The sequence below is a fragment of the Helicoverpa armigera genome, chromosome 10, assembly GCF_030705265.1.
Source record: "Helicoverpa armigera isolate CAAS_96S chromosome 10, ASM3070526v1, whole genome shotgun sequence".
NCBI classification, from domain to species: Eukaryota; Metazoa; Arthropoda; class Insecta; order Lepidoptera; family Noctuidae; genus Helicoverpa; species Helicoverpa armigera.
This window is the reverse complement of record NC_087129.1, coordinates 8,288,983-8,306,039: the sequence shown is the minus strand read 5'-3', so window position 1 is coordinate 8,306,039 and position 17,057 is coordinate 8,288,983. Positions and strand designations below refer to the sequence as shown.

At 34.8% G+C, this 17,057-nt stretch overlaps 3 protein-coding genes across 7 annotated transcripts in view; 1 reads left to right on the top strand and 2 right to left on the bottom strand.

Moving 5' to 3' along the window:
* Positions 1-10,863, bottom strand: part of LOC110378448 (proton channel OtopLc) — a 67,669-nt gene extending 56,806 nt beyond the window's left edge. For 2 of the 4 annotated variants that reach the window (XM_064036521.1, XM_064036525.1), the window contains exon 1: positions 10,593-10,863. The gene's annotated coding sequence lies outside the window, so the exon portion shown is untranslated. Of the gene's footprint in view, positions 1-10,586 lie in introns of all 4 variants that reach the window. The other 2 variants (XM_064036524.1, XM_064036526.1) reach the window with 2 other exon arrangements.
* Positions 1,954-4,304, top strand: LOC135117454 (uncharacterized). 2 transcript variants are annotated; one of them, XM_064036744.1, is made up of 5 exons: positions 1,954-2,629; positions 2,718-2,921; positions 2,997-3,182; positions 3,325-3,532; positions 3,826-4,304. In XM_064036744.1, the coding sequence occupies exons 1-5, from the start codon at positions 2,369-2,371 to the stop codon at positions 4,026-4,028; spliced, it is 1,062 nt and encodes a 353-aa protein (XP_063892814.1). In that variant the 5' UTR covers positions 1,954-2,368; the 3' UTR covers positions 4,029-4,304. The 2 variants fall into 2 exon arrangements, with proteins under 2 accessions (XP_063892814.1, XP_063892815.1); XM_064036745.1 differs by having other exon boundaries at positions 1,954-2,921.
* On the bottom strand, positions 4,356-6,007 carry LOC135117390 (putative nuclease HARBI1). Its single transcript, XM_064036590.1, has 5 exons — positions 5,649-6,007; positions 5,378-5,574; positions 5,167-5,299; positions 4,942-5,077; positions 4,356-4,812 (listed from the first exon to the last, which is right to left on the bottom strand). Exons 1-5 carry the CDS (start codon positions 5,874-5,876, stop codon positions 4,412-4,414), a joined length of 1,095 nt encoding a protein of 364 aa, XP_063892660.1. The 5' UTR covers positions 5,877-6,007; the 3' UTR covers positions 4,356-4,411.
* Positions 10,864-17,057: the final 6,194 nt, after the last annotated feature.

The following is a 17,057-nucleotide window of genomic DNA, read 5'->3' as shown; positions in this document are numbered from 1 at the left end:
TTTCATGATACTAACTACTAAAGTATTTTGAAGATCTTGCTCGAAACCATAACGTAGTTAAATAATTCTATCCATGATTGGTAATGAACCGACTCTTGCATGGTGTAGCATTCATTCAAATTTCATACAAATTATGCTATTTAAAAAATAGCAGTGATTTTCTGATATTCATTGTAAAAAAAAGAACATGGTTTACATTCCGATAATACCATTCACCACCACGCAAAAACCTATATGTATAAGCTTGTCTAGTTCAATATTTCCTCCAAGATGAATTCATCGCCTGCGGCTTCACTAAGCCCCAGTTACAATACGGTTACAATTTGATCCGGAATTAAACGGTACTGCAGTTCGAAATTGCATTAAATCTGAGCCGAACCGACGCCGACACAGATGGCAGAACGTGGAGATTTAATAATGTCACTTTGACGTTATACCTAGTGCCTTTTTATGGTACTTGCTTTGTATTGTGTAAGTGACAAATAGGTGAATTTTGTTTTGTGTGTGGGATTTTCTGACGGTGGTGTTAAAATGAAAAAAAACGGCGATTTGTTTTTCTTCTATTTGAAACATCGCTTCAAAGTATAATTGTAAGGTATTTTAATCAACCAAATTTTTCCAATTTTTCTTAATTGAAAAACTTTTTAACTTTTTATATCACGCTTGTAAAAAGCAATCAAGTAACTTTATCAATGTAAATAGGCATCTACATACTTCTATACATTATATTCCAGTTCCATTCAACTTTCTCCCACAATTTCATAAAAACTTTTGTCACACAATACTCTTTTCAAACTATTCCAATGTACCGATAACACCAAACACGTGTTAAAAACAAATCTCTACATTCAGATAAATCATCTTGAAAAATAAACACAGCACCACAGACAGGATTTTTCTCCAGTGAACGTAGTATAGTCACCCCTTCTCAAACGAATAACCAGATTAATTAGAAGATAGGAGATAGTCATGGTGCACTTGTGTTCATGAGAAGGGGCCCGCTATTTATAAGGGTATATTTATAGACGCACTTTGTTACGGCATTTTTCTTTAATGATTAATTAGGAGTTTACGTGGTTGAGGTGTTTTTAGATTTTTTGTGTTGAGGCAGAACAAAAATTAATCTTTTTTATTTAACGCGCTTATAATATTAACTTCACTTATAACAATGTTTGTAAGAAAATCTTGGAATCTTAATTTTACCCACTTCCCGGTCTTCGATTAGGATGAAATTTTGCACACGCTCTGAGTTCTGATGACAATACATAACCAGCATGTTTTTTGGTTGGGAAATCATCGAATAACCCCTCCCGGTATGAGCGACCATATTCCTTCTTAAGCTCTTTATGTAACAAGGCTGCAGTAACTCTTCTGACAATCTCTTTCACAGTAGGTACTCAATCAAAAGTTGATAGCACTATGCGAACAGTTATAACTAATTTTCTGCCAAGCTGTCTATAAATCACAATATTCAATTTGTTTTCTAACTTATTACTACAATTATCTAACCTACAAATAATCAGAGAGAGGAAGTGAATGGTTTCCATTGTAGATATTTCCACAAACGAAGCTTACGACTATTGCCCACATGGCAACGTTTATAGCACTGTTATAGGCTATTTACGTCTGTCAGTTTGTTTTACGACTTATTGCTGAATGATATTATTATGTCTGTTTATTTATGTACATATTGTTATGGAGGAAATGAACACAGGTAGGTAATTACGAGACAGGTACAGAAAATATGAGTATTGATGATTGGACTTTGTATGAAGGAAATAATATTTATATTTCTTAAAATTACAAATTTAAAACATTGTTCTTTTTTAAGTCTGCATTTCATTCCATTCATACTAATGGAATACCTATAACTTCCGTCAATTCTCAAGGCATATGCAAGTGTGCTTAACTAATTTCATTAGTCCAAACTATTGGAAGGAACAGGGGGTCTACTCTTATTCAACGAAACGAAACTTCGATATCGAATGAAATTCAAACGAAGTTTCGTTAGTGACCCTACTCTATTTCATTTTCGGATGCGCATACGAAGTTCGGAACCATAGACAATTTTCGTGAACGAATGAAATCTATAATATTGTGTGGGGCTTTTATGATGTCGACTAAACTAAGTTACGGTTTTTACTTTAACTTGAAATTATCAAACTTTTCAGCTTTACTTATTCATGTAACATTATAAATGTGATTCATTACATATTTCTTGTAATATTCATGCAAACAATTTAAACTTTTACATAAAAAATATATTTTCAACTACTTTCGACTCGACACTATAAAAAACCCTTTGACAGTCATTGCTAACCAACTAATTTGAAGAGTACTATTTCATACCAAAAATGGGTAATCACGTATGACAACCAAAAATAGCTGCATAATACAATCTAATCATAACATGTCAACTTACAATTTTTTGTTTGAATACTTTGTAAAGTTTTCTGGAGTGTGTTTCTCAAGTGTCGTATTAAATAAATCATGTTTCCAAGTGCGTTTATACAAAGGTACGCGTTCCTTAAGGAAGTATTATGTCGTACTTTACTACAGACCTACTTCTACGTACGACGTCTGCTGTATTTTGGTTCGCAACAAGTTTTGTTTTGGATTTAAAAACTTTGTAAGTAGATATCATATTATACAAATGTAATATTTGGTTTTGCTCTAGCACCATTGCCTTTTCTAATAATAACCATTTATATTTTCAGTTTAAAATGGCTCCACAAACGGGTTCGGCAACTCCTGAACAAATCGAAACCCTTCTCAATTTCCTGGACGAACATAGAGATTTAGCTCGCGGGAGATTGAGAGGTAGTGACGGGAGTGCCCACGCAAAGAGGCTGTGGGAAGAATTGTGTAACAATCTTAATTCGATGGGTGGTTGCACTAAAACTGTTCAACAGTGGCAAAAGGTACCTAGTATTTTCTCCATAACAAACATATAATAATATAGTTACATAAATAACTCATGCTTTTTTATTTTGCAGGTATGGTTTGATCGCAAACATCTCGCGAAGAAAGCTGCTGCTGATTCTCGGAGGTTGGCTTCAGCGACTGGAGGTGGTCCATTGACGGCACCCCAACTGTCCCAATGGCAGTTGAAAATACTTTCAATAATGGGATTTGGGTTTGGTGATCGCCAAACAGGTGCCAGAGTGCCAGCCTTTATGGAGGTTAGTCTTTGATTTATAAGTGAATCACAATCTTAATTACATCCCAAACTTTTTTACATCAATTTACTTTAAAGGAAGTTAATGTCATCAAATCGAATTCCTCTAGTCTTTCATTTGTTAATTAAAACATATTTATTTTCAGATCAATGAACCAATTCCATCAACCTCCAGTCAAACAAGCCATCCTGTGAGAATTCCACAGCCCTTTGATGTGGACAATCCAGAGGAATTTCTAGAGTATGTGGAACCCAGCCAGGAAGATAGGCAGCTGTCACAACCTGAGAGTCCAGCTGTAACAGCTGCCTATGTACCACAACCATTCACACAAGAATGCCCAACGTTCACACCTTGTAAGTATTTTATTGTGGTTTATTGAGTAATGCTATTATAAAAAAAAATACACAATATAGATAAAAAAAAATTGAGTGTATTTATATAAAATACTCTTCATAAAGAATAGAGATTAACCTTACGATTGAATAATGATTGCATCTTTTAAAAATGTTTGCATGTATGGTATTAAAGGGGTCAAGTGTTGAGTTGAGAACTTTTGTTGTTACTTAACCCATTCAAGTGTCTTAGGAATATTTTGTTTACACTGTTGTTCTGAGCTATTGACTAAAATTGGAATGTTGTTTTGCAGCCTCACGACGTACACGCTCTACAAGGAGACGATCTGCCAGCACAGATGTAAGAAGCAGATTATATCAGTATGAAGAGGAGCGTGCACAGAGAGAGACGGTGACAAACGCAGAGCTTGCAGGCATCAGGGGAGAATTGGCAGGCATCAGTGCTACCCTGTTGCAGCTGCATAATACAATAAAGGAATATGTAGATAGGAATTAAGATTTTGTTAGTGTTTTGTTATTAATTTGTTATGTTTACATAGGATTAATGATTATTATATTTATTTTAGATTTAGATTAAGGATTATTATAAGCGAGGACTTTTAATTGGCTCTGTGTCGACTATGACTTCCTTTTATTGTTTAGTTTTTGTTTAGCTGTAAGTTCTCCATAGTGTACAAAATAAATAAATAAATAAAATAAAGTAAATAAAACTTTAAGTATATATTTTATTCTTTTATTAAACTCTAAAGCAAAGAAATAATATGTCAAATTCTTGAAATCAATAGGTATATAAATATATACTTATTGATTTCAATAAAGAAATATGTAGGATAAAGTTCTACTTGAGCATGTTATGATGTGCTTGAGTAGAACTTTGTCCTACCTATTCCTTTCTAAAATTTGAACTAACAAAGCTCTGGCCCTTCGACCTGCCTGTAGAGCTTGAGCTGAAGAAGTGGCTGATTGAGAGGGGGGGACCTGTCGGCTTCTCTCCACTTGGAGTTGATCTTCTGTCATTTCGGGAGCATCAATGCCACCCCTTAAACACAAGTTGTGTAAAACACAGCAAGCTATTACAATTTTACCAGCTGTTTCAGGGCAGTAATGCAGTTCCCGAGCTGACAAAAGACATCTCCATCGTCCTTTTAGGATCCCAAATGTGCGTTCGATGGTGGATCGTGCACGCTTCTGGACAAAGTTGTATCTGCCTTCAGGAGAATCTTCAACAGCATTGTCTATAGGTGTCATCATATGCTCCCTTAGAGCATACCCAGAATCACCTAAAATATATAAATAATATGTGAATAACACTACTTAATTAATAATATAATATAAATGTGAAAGTTTGGGGTAACACTTTTAACCCAACTTGTACAAATATATTCAAAATACCATCCACTCAAACATACCTAACAGATAAACTGTTTCATTCTGGAGACCCTCCAAGTGGCTTCTAATATCACACTCTCTCCAAATATAAGCATCATGTGTTGCTCCACCAAATGACGCATCCACATTTGTTATATAGCAATCACTGTCACATATCTGAAAAATAATAAAAGATGGATCGAATCATAATATAAACAACAGTCAATGCCTCAATTAAATAATTAATGTTTAGTTCTTACACTTACAACTTGGGTGTTAAGAGAATGAAAATGTTTTCGGTTAAAATATTGTTCCTCATGCTCTGAAGGTCTAACAATTGCAATATGCGTGCAATCAATGCACCCAATCACACCAGGAAGTCCATATTTGTCATAAAATCTGCAATATGATAATAATGATAATATGGCATTCATTCTAAACACGTAATAAAATAATCATGTTTGATATGGTACATACTGTCGCTTAATAAGATTCCTTTCATTTATATTTTGCGGGAATTTGATGTACTTCCTTACTATATGGGGTGCATTTAGGGCAGTTGTGACTTCCTTCAAACAACGAGAAACAGTCTGTTGTGCCAAGGGCCCGTCTAAGTTTTGACCCACTGACCCTTGGTAACAACCTCGGGCATAAAAATTTAAGGCTGTAAGGATCTGAAAAAGACGAGGATTATGAAGTTTGATATGCTCATTTTAATTGAAAATATATAGTAATCAAAAAAAATCACCTTAATTGTAGGCTCAATTCCATGACGCCTTGCCTTTGGAGGTAATAAAGGTACTAATTCCTGGCACAACTCCTCGAATAATTGCCGATTGAGTCGGTAATTTCCTACAAACTCAACGTCGGGAATTTCGTTTATATTTAATTGATTGCGCAAGCGGCGCCGGTTCCTTCTTCGCTCTACACGATCTTCACGTAAAGCTGCTTCGATTAAAAGCATTCTTGTAGCCATTTCCAACAATTTTCACACAAAATTCACAAAACAAAAAGTAAAACGAAAATCAAACGATAACACTTTTGGTTTCGTTGAATTTGAGGTTAAAATTCCGAAGTTTCGTCTGTCAAACTCAAATATTCGTTCGTGACATTTCGAACTAGAGTAGGGTTATAGACAATAAACGTCAAACAATCTTCGTTCGTACGAAATTTCGGAACGAAATGGAACCGTGGTAAGAAGTTCGCGAAATTTCGTACGAAACTTCGTTTTTCGTTGAATTAGAGTAGACCCCCAGAGACGGACTTTGACTTGTGCTCAACGACGCGTTTCCTCTAATGTCTTACCTAGAAATAATCCGTGAAATTAACCACAAATTAGACACCTACACAATAGTATACCAAGCAATTTATAAGCAATAATCACGTCTATATAAAGAAGTTTACGTAAGAAATTAAATAGCTGTAGTAAAGACTCAGTCTACGTGCACACTGGAAAACTAAACAGTCGGCCGACTGTTGACTTGGTGGTTGGAAAAAAAAAATTGTTTAGAAAATCGTGAATTCAATCAAAATTTTTTAGTCGGTCTGATGCCGGCCAAAAACTTAAGCGTTGTTACGTGCGTACTTCCATTCATCTTCATACTGATTTAGAACCCTTAAGCAATTTATCGGCCGACTAAAAGTTCATAGTGTGCGCATACTCTTAGTAAAGACATTGAATACGCTGTCATTATCGTTCGTGTTTATTTCTCAAGATTTGCAAGACCGTCATTATGTCATCCAGCGAGGCAAAAGCCTTGAACTAAGCCTTGAGTAAAGGCAAGCTGCTAGAACGCTTTGCGAAAGTCTAGCTTTGTTAAACTCGCTGTGGTTATGAAACGGGAGGCTGAAAATGTCTGTCTTTTCAAAAAATCGTAAAGCCTGGTAAAATTACTGTAAGAAAATTTTGAACATTTGCTTTTTAAATATTTTTGGTTAGATAATAGGTAATTATGAAATATCAAACCTATAACTCAGTACATTCAACTTCTGCTATTAATATTAATTCAAACCATGAACAAACACATACCTACGGAAAAGCAGTCGTAGTAGCATCCAATTAATAAAGACGATAACCGTAAAACCAACAGTAATAAGCTGACATCTAAACAAACAACATTTCACAATAAATATTGATACTGCGAATAGCTTATTCATTATTAAACAAAGCCCCAATCTCCCGCGGTACGAAATCTCGTTTAACGAGAAGCCGGTATAATTAACGGTATTAAATCGTACCTACATTGTTAATTGTGGGAACATTCATGTTGACAATCATCGGCATTAACAATCACTAAACAGCTCAATAACAGCATAAGTAACTGAACCTGCTACTGAAAACTGAACTTTAATCTGAAAGGAGAACGTTCAAATTCACAGCACTAATCATGATCAATACGCCTATTTCACATGTTATATTGAGCTACTGTACTGAGTTTTTGTCTGTCAATTTCAAGATCAAATTCAGTGATGATGACGATGCATATAAAGCTTGTAACAGTACAAAGCGTGCAAAATGTTTGCAATTAACAAAGTAAACAGTGCACCGGTAAATATTCATATGAGGCAGAATAACAGTAACAGACTGTAGCTTAGACTGTACAAAACAAGGTTTTTGGGTTAGGAATTTTAGTGACGCTAAGCAAAATTATATCGTCTTGAAAGCGTCCATATTTTGTTGCATTTCAAATAGTGGACACAACATTCGAAGTTGACATCAGTTTTCATAAAAACGAATATCTTTGTTCTATGTAGGATATTCAGAAGTATAGTTTGAACTACGAAAAGAGGACGTTTTTTGTTTTACTTCGATCGATAGTTACTAACTACGCAAATGCAACACGGAAAACCTATCAACCGGGAAACGATCAAAAAATTTAATCGTTCCACAACGACTTACTACGTGCTTCAATAAGTACTTACATATTGTCATTTTCTGTATACAATACGAAGTTAAATTGCTGTTTTATTGGCCCCGTGTGAATCGTGCAGGCCTTGAATGGATGACCGCCATGATCGACCGACGCGGGCGCATTGAGTATGACAATGCACCATTTTGGGATGTATTTTACGTAAATATATGGTGCTGTCCGGGAGTCAGTCTCGTTACGGCGAGTAATTTTGGTGCCGACTGTATTTCTTTTGAATTGAAAGTCATTTTGATTGACTGATGTTTGTATGTATGTGTCTTTTTTTATGTTGGTTTTATTTTTACAGTCTCAAGGTAACATCTATAACATACATCATTCAGTTAATTATCCTTTGTATCCTACTACCTTCAATGCTAAAATATATGCAATATTACATGCAAAATTATCGTTTCCCGTAACCATTGCAATATGCCTTGTCAAGTTATACAATCTTATCATTTAACATATCCTACCTCTATTCGTCTACGTCTGCTTATAATGTATTATCACATTCACCTCTAATCTGATCAGAGGATTACAGACTGGTATTATGATTACCAGTTTAAGCCAGTTTACCGGGTATAGCTAACATGATCTTAACATCGCTTACACACTCGTGAATTTTCCGCACGGCAACGTTCGATTCGTAGATACCTATTGGCAGATGCGGGCAATATCGCGCATATACATACGGGTGTCAACAAACAATTGACAACTACCCGTACAAATAATGACATCTGAAACTGCGCGACGGGGTTTTTACCGCGCGCTTATGATGGGTCCACACGATACAGATTGTCTGTACTAACTTAGAGACGTGAAAATGTAAGTGGAATATGATGAAAAGATGTTTGTGCAGACTTTTGTATGCACCGATTTGCTGTGTGAAGTTGGCATGGTGTAAACCCGCCATTACATACCTACGCGACAAAATCTGCTATTTTAAATGTGCTAGTGTAGTGTAGTGCGCTGCTAGATGTAACATAACACAAGCAATCTCTCATTGGCATTATAAACATTAGTGAAACGAGAAACGATGCGTCTTGTCACACATGAGATGAACTGAGAGACGATAAGATGGCCTTGTTCGACTATTGAGAGAATTGACTGTCACTCGATATAATTGCTGTTAGCCGAAATATTGGTCGTAAAGGAAAACAAATAGCATTTTAAAGAACAGAATTTTAGGTTCATTGAATATTTAAAGATTGAGGAAGCCAATTAAAAAGCCGGGAACTGCACTTTTCGGAAAAAGGAAATCCTTCTTTGATACAAAATTATTTTTTTCAAAAATCAATGCAGAGACAATATAATAATATAGGTACTCTTACCTTAAGGATTACTGAAGAATAATAATGAAAAAACAGGAGCGTTTAGTTAGAGCACATCAAACCTCAAACAAAGTTTACACTGAATGCACCCGAAATGTGCAAAATTATGCGCGTTTTATGAACGAATTGCACGCCTCGGTAGGTAGAAAATTATTGTTATGAAATTAATTCACTGAAACATTTTTATTTGTTTCATTTCTCATCACAATGGCTAAGTCCCCTGCCTTTTGTAAATTTAATCATAACATAATAATTTAACTGATGCATACCTACCTAAAGTCCAAAAAGTCTGAAACTTTAAAAAACCCGTGTGTGCCAGTAAAATAGACATTCTTAATTACGTAAGTAAGAATAATATGGGTTCCAACCCTTAGAAAATAAGGAAAAATATTTAGTATGATATGCCTAAAAGCTACTTGTGGGCTTGTGGATAAATTAATAATGATGTATGTTTATATCCTAAGGTAATTAATTAAGGAGAGAAAATTCCCATTTAATGGAGTAGCCAAAGAAGCTATAAAAATGCGAATTACCACCATAAAATGAAACGCGGACGTGGGTTAATGCAATTCATAAATTAACAGCAATTACGTCCGAATTAATATCAATTAAATAATTATCGTGTCAATGGTGAGCTGCAGAACTTTTATATTTTGAACAAAAACTTTATTTAACGGTCTCTGCATATTTATGTAAGTAGGATAAATACCATCAATATGCAGTATTAGCGATATGCATGTAGGTACTATAAATTCGCGTCTAATTTTACACGAGATTTAGCAGCGATAAAAGCAAAAACCTAGAATTACCGTTACAGATACAACTACATTTTTTACAGCGTGCATACCTAGTCTAAAGAGGTCTATTTCTTGCTTGCATACCGAACTCTTTTGTCGATTGTACTAAAACGTTCAATCAATTGTCTGTGTTACAAAATATTATGTCAATCAAATACAATGTGCCGTGAACAATAATAACTAATTGAAGTGTGTTACGAGTGTGTTGAATTTTTTGTATAGTATTACAGTTGGCTTAGATTTACAAGTTTTGCGGTAAGTAGAGCAGGGTTTATGCAGTCACTAACCGCGCAATATGAGCCTTGAACGACTTCATTCAATAATGAAATGAACCGAAGAACGAGACACAGCGTGCACACTTACCTATATTACTCGAAAGAATAAAAAGTATTTTACAATTAAAATTCATTCATCCGAAAATGGCGAAACTACATAATTTATGTAATGAATGAACGCTCAGATATTTACTGTTAAAATAATTATCCACTTACTCCGTCATGCGGTCAACCGGCTTTCGCGACATGACGACTGTTTTAATAAAAACCATAATATTAAACCGGCGAGCTGACCAAGAAATAAATATACAGTAACAGACGCAAACCGGACTCCTGCGCTTCGTCCGAACAGAACAACAGAACACAATGCTTACGCTTACATTTTCCCGTGACGAAAATTACTTGCAGAGAAGTCCCATTGTGTCCATTCAGCAATTCTAAAGATGAGCACTCACTGCCTCTTCACAAAAACTGTCCAAAACTCTTTTGTCAACTGTTTACAACTAGCGTGTTCCAAATTTAAAAGAAAGCGCGGGCAATTTGAATTTGGATTTTTTCTAATTCTTTAAAAAAAGAACTAGCAAACCGCGTTTAAAAATTCAAATGCAAACGGCCGATCAAGTCCGAAGCTCGCAAGCGACTCGCGAATGGCGCGCCGCTCATTCACTATAGCCATAGCTATGAACCACGGGGTCTATTGTGCCTCGGTACCTTGGCTGGCAGACACGCGAACCCTCCTGTCTCGCACAAAACCCATAGCTATACGAATAGCCCGGCCTCCCCCGCTTTAAGCGAACAGCGAACATTGAACTAGAATTTCGTGAACTTGACTAAACGAACTCTAGAAGTTGTTTGTAAACAAACCCGTATTGACATAGAATGGAATAGAAAATGCAGTATTTTTACTGTCTCAATAAATTACGGCAATGTGGGCGTTTTGTTGGCTTTGACTGTTTTTATTTGAAAGGCATGCGTAGGTGTAGCATAAATTACTTAACACTTCGAAACTCTTGGATAATATCTGTTAGAAATCGTATTAACATTCATATGTCTGTAGGCATAGCTTTAAAACAATTTATTTACAATTTCGTTAATATACTTAAGTATTTATTTTATTTACAGGATTTGTCTATATCATACATTATGCACTAATTTATTACTAAAGGCAAATAAAATATAGATATTACTTATATGCATTTTCAATATAAAATATATTAAATTAACCAAAAATAAATAGGTAGATATATCATTAAAATAAAGACTAAATTGGATACGAACAAAAATAGCATATGACTTTTATTTCACATGCTTTAGTTTTAAAAATAACGTGTTAACCGGATCATGGCCTAGAAGCCAGCGAAAGTGCTAATGTCATTGGCTTGCTATTATTAGACCTTAATGCAATCACCGGCCGTAGTTCAAACTGATCATGATTTGCATAATATGTGGTATTAGTGTACTTAACACACTAGTTAAGTACCTATACCTTAATGAGCATTGAAATAATGAAGTGAGAAAAAAGTGCATTTGCTTTTATTATAAAAATTGTTCCTTTTTCAAAAGCCCAATAATAAATTCGAATTTGTACCTTTTCTATAAGACCTCATTTGAACTCTTTTGAAGATATTTTACTTTTGCATCAATGTAAATAAAGGGCTTGTTACGAGCCTGATAAGCCTTGCAGATGCAATTTGCTGCAGGAAGGGTGGCTAGATAAGTTAATGTTACTTCCATGGGTTTGTCAAACTTTTTCGTTGAATCTCTACTAACTTAAAAAATAATAACGTATCACGATTTATCAGTAAAGAATTAAATTATCTAATATCTCACAGGCTATTAATTATCGAAGTATCACTGTTTAAATAAAAGTATAGATTTCACAACAGTCACATAATTCCTTAAACCCTTTGTCCTATGTTCAACTTGGAGACATCAGACCAAGTCAAATGTTTTCTTTATAAAAAGGTCCTTTACTGTCTCTATGGAATATCATACATTGTGTTGATCAGTAAATAAGTAATATTCTAAGTAAAGTTTTATCCTTAGGTGCAGTAAAAGTTTAGCAGGCGAGGTATTTTGATAGAAGGCAGTCATTAATTGCAGGCCGCACGCGCCGAGGGTGAACTCCGAGGGGAACGATGCGACCCGAGACAGACGTGCAACTAGATTATGTTGAAGGTGGCAAAATTACCCTTTGTTTTAGAAATGAAAAAGTAGCTATAAGAGAATAATTTTATGTAATTACATGTCGCCACAAGACGATAAGCCAATAATATCAGATGTTAATGTTTCCGACTTGTCAATTAGAAAAAAGATGTCAATTCGAATGGGTAATTGACAACGTAATGCGATTCTTTTGCTGCAAAAGCATCATCAAGCTACCTTATTTTTCCATTAACAATTTAGATAGTTGGGGAATAAGTCAAAAGAACTCCATAGCATCTTGATTGCTTCTGGTAAAGTAAGATGGCATTCCAATCCTATTGTTTTGTACGACATTGGATATTGCGTATGCACAATAATGCACATGCTGTCAATGCCGTCTCAAAATAACAGTTCACATCATCGTATGTTATCATCAGAATAATTACTACTCTATCATTAACAGCTGCCTTGTGAATCTTCCTTGTGTTCCGTGAATACTGAGTATAATCCTGCAATATATCAATTCAATCCAGCACTTACATAGACACTTTAAAAAAGCTTTATTTCGGACGAGTACGGTACTACCATAGTGGGTTCATATTAATGGAATACATTATTCTTACACACACATGCCGATTTGTATATAATTCATGATATACCTAAGTAAATTACCTTCTGTAGGAATATCTTTCATCATTTTTGAGACAAAGATACTTTGAAAAACAAAGTCCTTATGAAAACAAAGTCAAACCTAATAATTATAAGACCTATTTGTAATTTTATAAGACCTATTTGTACCTGTGTTCACAAATAAAGATTGATTGATTGATTGATTGATTGATTGATTGACCTATTTATCATCTTTTATACAAGACTTAGTCTTTTCCAATTCGTAGCTCCTTACAAATAAATTCCTAACTCTTAGTGCAAACTGCCTCGATTGCACTTCCTCGTGCACCTCGTGTCATATCGATCGGCATCACAAAACGAGGGTCCGCTCCCAAAACAGGGGAGCTATACATAAGGAGCATAAAATATTATATAACCTTCCTTATGAGTAGCTTTGACGAACGAGGGTGTCTCAACGTTGGTTCTATTCATTAATTTTCCTGATTTCCTCGGTGAAGAGCACTAACTATTGATAAAATATGCAGAAGTGGTGATGCTAATTAGGCACTTAAGGAGTGGCACGTGATGTCATGAAATATGTATTAGATAAACTTCACTTTTGAAGGATGAGGGGAAGAGATGTCACCCTCTTATTAATTAGTAACAGATCTGTCTTTGTATAATTTTAATTAAACAATTTATAATGTTACTATTATACCCCACTGAATCAATTTGGATAATAGGGTAAGTCCACGGCAAGCTTTGAGAAGAGGAGTTGGGAGAAAATTTAACAAATACTGATCTAAGTCCTGTCGATGACAATGACCCCTTTCACCTACCAAAAATACCTGTCTTTTAGCTGACAAGCCTTATTCACTTATTAAGATTACAATTCGCAATCTAACTTAAGCAGTCTTAAAGGAATTAACGTCAGCTGGAATCCGGTTAAGCACATGTACTTATAATTAACTTTTCACCGCCAACACCTGCCCAAATTAATACCCACTAATTACGATTTTAAGCAGGTGTTACAACTTGTCTGCATTAAAGATTGCGGAGGCAAAATAAAACTGCTTTTTAATTATGAACATTATACAATGATTAAACATTCTTACTCCTTAATATGTATAAATGCAAAACTAAGTGGACACAGAAACGAGCGACGGACGACGGTGTAAGGGCTGCTTTTAGCTAGATGTGGTAAGTAGCTAATCCATGATGGGGACGAAGTTGCAAACGAAATCTCTTTTTGTTATTGGATTGCATGATACAAAACTTTAGAAGCAGAAATAAATATACCCAGCCACATTTTACCCTATTCAAAGAATGTATGTATGTATTGCCTGTCATCAATAAAACCAATGGACTCCATAATGAAAACAATGTATTAAACGCAGGTAGCTTTTAGTTGTGGTCGTCACTAGAATGACCACAACCAGACTACACAAAGGTAATAGAGACAGATATTTTGTGACATGCGGTGGTCAATTTCAGTATCCTAAATTGGTATCGGTATGCTAGCAAAATTGTCATCAAAGCGGCTTTTAGAATTGGTTAGTAATAAATGAATCAAAACCAACTGTGTCTGCGCAATGGTTTGATTAATGTGGACAATAGTCGTTTAAAAAGCAGTGATTTATTCAATTGTAATATTTTATACGTCAATTATGTTCACTAAAATCTAGATAGATACCTAAGTATATCTCCTGAGATATACTTATAGTTACAAGACCTAATAATCCTAATTAAGATATAATTTGCAAGAAATAGATGATAGAAGATGGTAAATAGTAATTAGTTCCTACAAGCCACTTATCTTACGTTCATTCATAACTCGGTCTGTTTAAAGAATGCAGGAGCATAGTCAGTAATCATACAAGAATCTATGTTAAACACATAATAATTACTTAGCAGCAACTAACGACTGCCAACAGTAATTAACCGCGAAACTTAAGTAAATACGCAAGTTATCATAATGGTGGCTTATAGCTTAGGTGACATCACGCCCATACTGTGGAAGGTACAGGTAGAGTAAAGCTACATAAAGCCTCATTTGTACCTACGTTTCAAGACCCATCCAATCTTCTGTATACTTTGGTCTCAAGCTATGTAGTGTATGAAATTATACGTATATATTTACCATTAAAATTAAATTGAGTAGAAATATAAGACCTCTTGTGGATATTACATTATTATAAAGATATTATTACCTCTATACTATATACCTATGTCTACCTATTGTTCACTATTTAAGGTAAATTTTCACTACTATTTACACTGTACCAGATGCCTTGTTATTTTAACCAACATCAAAAGAAAAGCATAAATAAATATTCTTTAAAATAATTAAAGTTGTGTAGCGATGTTATTGAACCACTCGATACGGTTCGATAGACGGTTCAATATCAAGGTTGTTATATTTTTAACTGTAATACAAATAGAGAAACATAATTTTAGGTGTACCGATAAACAAAGCATTAAGAGTAGGTGATTTTTTTTGTTTTTAATTGCTCTAAAATCACATCTGTAAAGATGAAGTTAGCGATAAAAAATAATCAAGGTAGGTACCTACTTAGTTATTTATTGGTACTACAAGATAATGTTAATCAAGGTAGTCTTTTGTCTACACACACCATATCTTAGGAACCTAATAAAAAATAAGATTTCAGACAAGAGCTTTTTTGTGCCGAATCCAAAGCAAGCAAAGATAACCATTTCACACATTTGAAGATACACCATCCCGAAATACCTATGTAGGTATTGTATTTTTCAAAGCTGGCTTCATCCACCTCGAATGAGCAGAAGTTAACTTAGTATTCTTCAAAACTGGTTTCGTATCTCGTATGCGACACTTCAGTCTAGACAATTATTCTTTAAACTGTCTTTCCTACAACAATTGCATCTCCTAAATAGCCAAGACTAGTTCGACATTGACATCATTTGGATGCGCCACGCATTTCATTTATCCTATTTCGTCACAGTCCAATTTACTGGACATTGAGTAGTTGCTGCTATTTGTGTACCTATTGTTTGTTACATTAAAAAAATGGTCTTTATTTGTGTCTAGACGGATTATTTTTGAACGGACCTAGGTCGAATTTATTTCCTAGATATTTGAGTCGAAAAATATATTTTTGTCTAGGTCCTGTGTCATGATGTCATAAGAACTGCATTGCATAGTTAAAGCTGAAGTCTATATACCTTCCGCCAGCGGTTTCACGCACGTCTCAAGGGATTAACTCCGGCAATCTGGATAAAAATAGCCATATCTAACACTGAAATAATTTTCAAATCGGTAGAGTGCTTCATGACTTTAAAAAGAAATAAAAAAAAGACTATATGTGTTGTCCGAGGCTTTATTTCGGTACTCTCGTGTGCCGAAATAAAGCCTCGGACAACACATTCTTCGGATCTTCTTCGGTCTTTTTCGGAATGAAAATATCTTATCATGTCAATACAATACAATATCCATAGAAACTTGAGTGTTACTTCGTCCTCGATATGCAAAATACAAGCAACTGAATTACACCTTAAGTAACAATAATTACTTACTCATAACACATAATTAACCATTCATTTTCACGTAATTATCACTATCACATCGTTATCTCATATTATGTGCGTTTTATGTGACCTAATTGTGGGACAACTGTGGACAATAGCCATTAACAAATAACTATGTTGTCGTAATAGGATATTTATTGCGAAGACAAACTCATGAATACTGTATGAATAAAGATATTATCGGTGACACGCAAACGAATATAAGAAGGTACACAGTACTATGGGTGTGCGTTTTCTTTTATTCATTCATTAATTATCATTAGGCAGGTATATTTCTTTTTGTGCATGCACATATAGGTTTGTAGTGAATGCATACCAAAAAAGCATTCACTACGTCATGAACTCTATCATTAGCAACTCGTTCACGAAGGATAAATAAGGTGATCCTGTTTCACCTGGGAAAAGACAGCAAAATTGTAAAATACCTGCCTAAAAAAAATGCGCTTCTCCACAGTAGGTAAAGTTATTTTGTAACCAAAAGCATCCCCCGTCTCTGGGTATAGTAATCATTAACAGTTTCCTCTCCG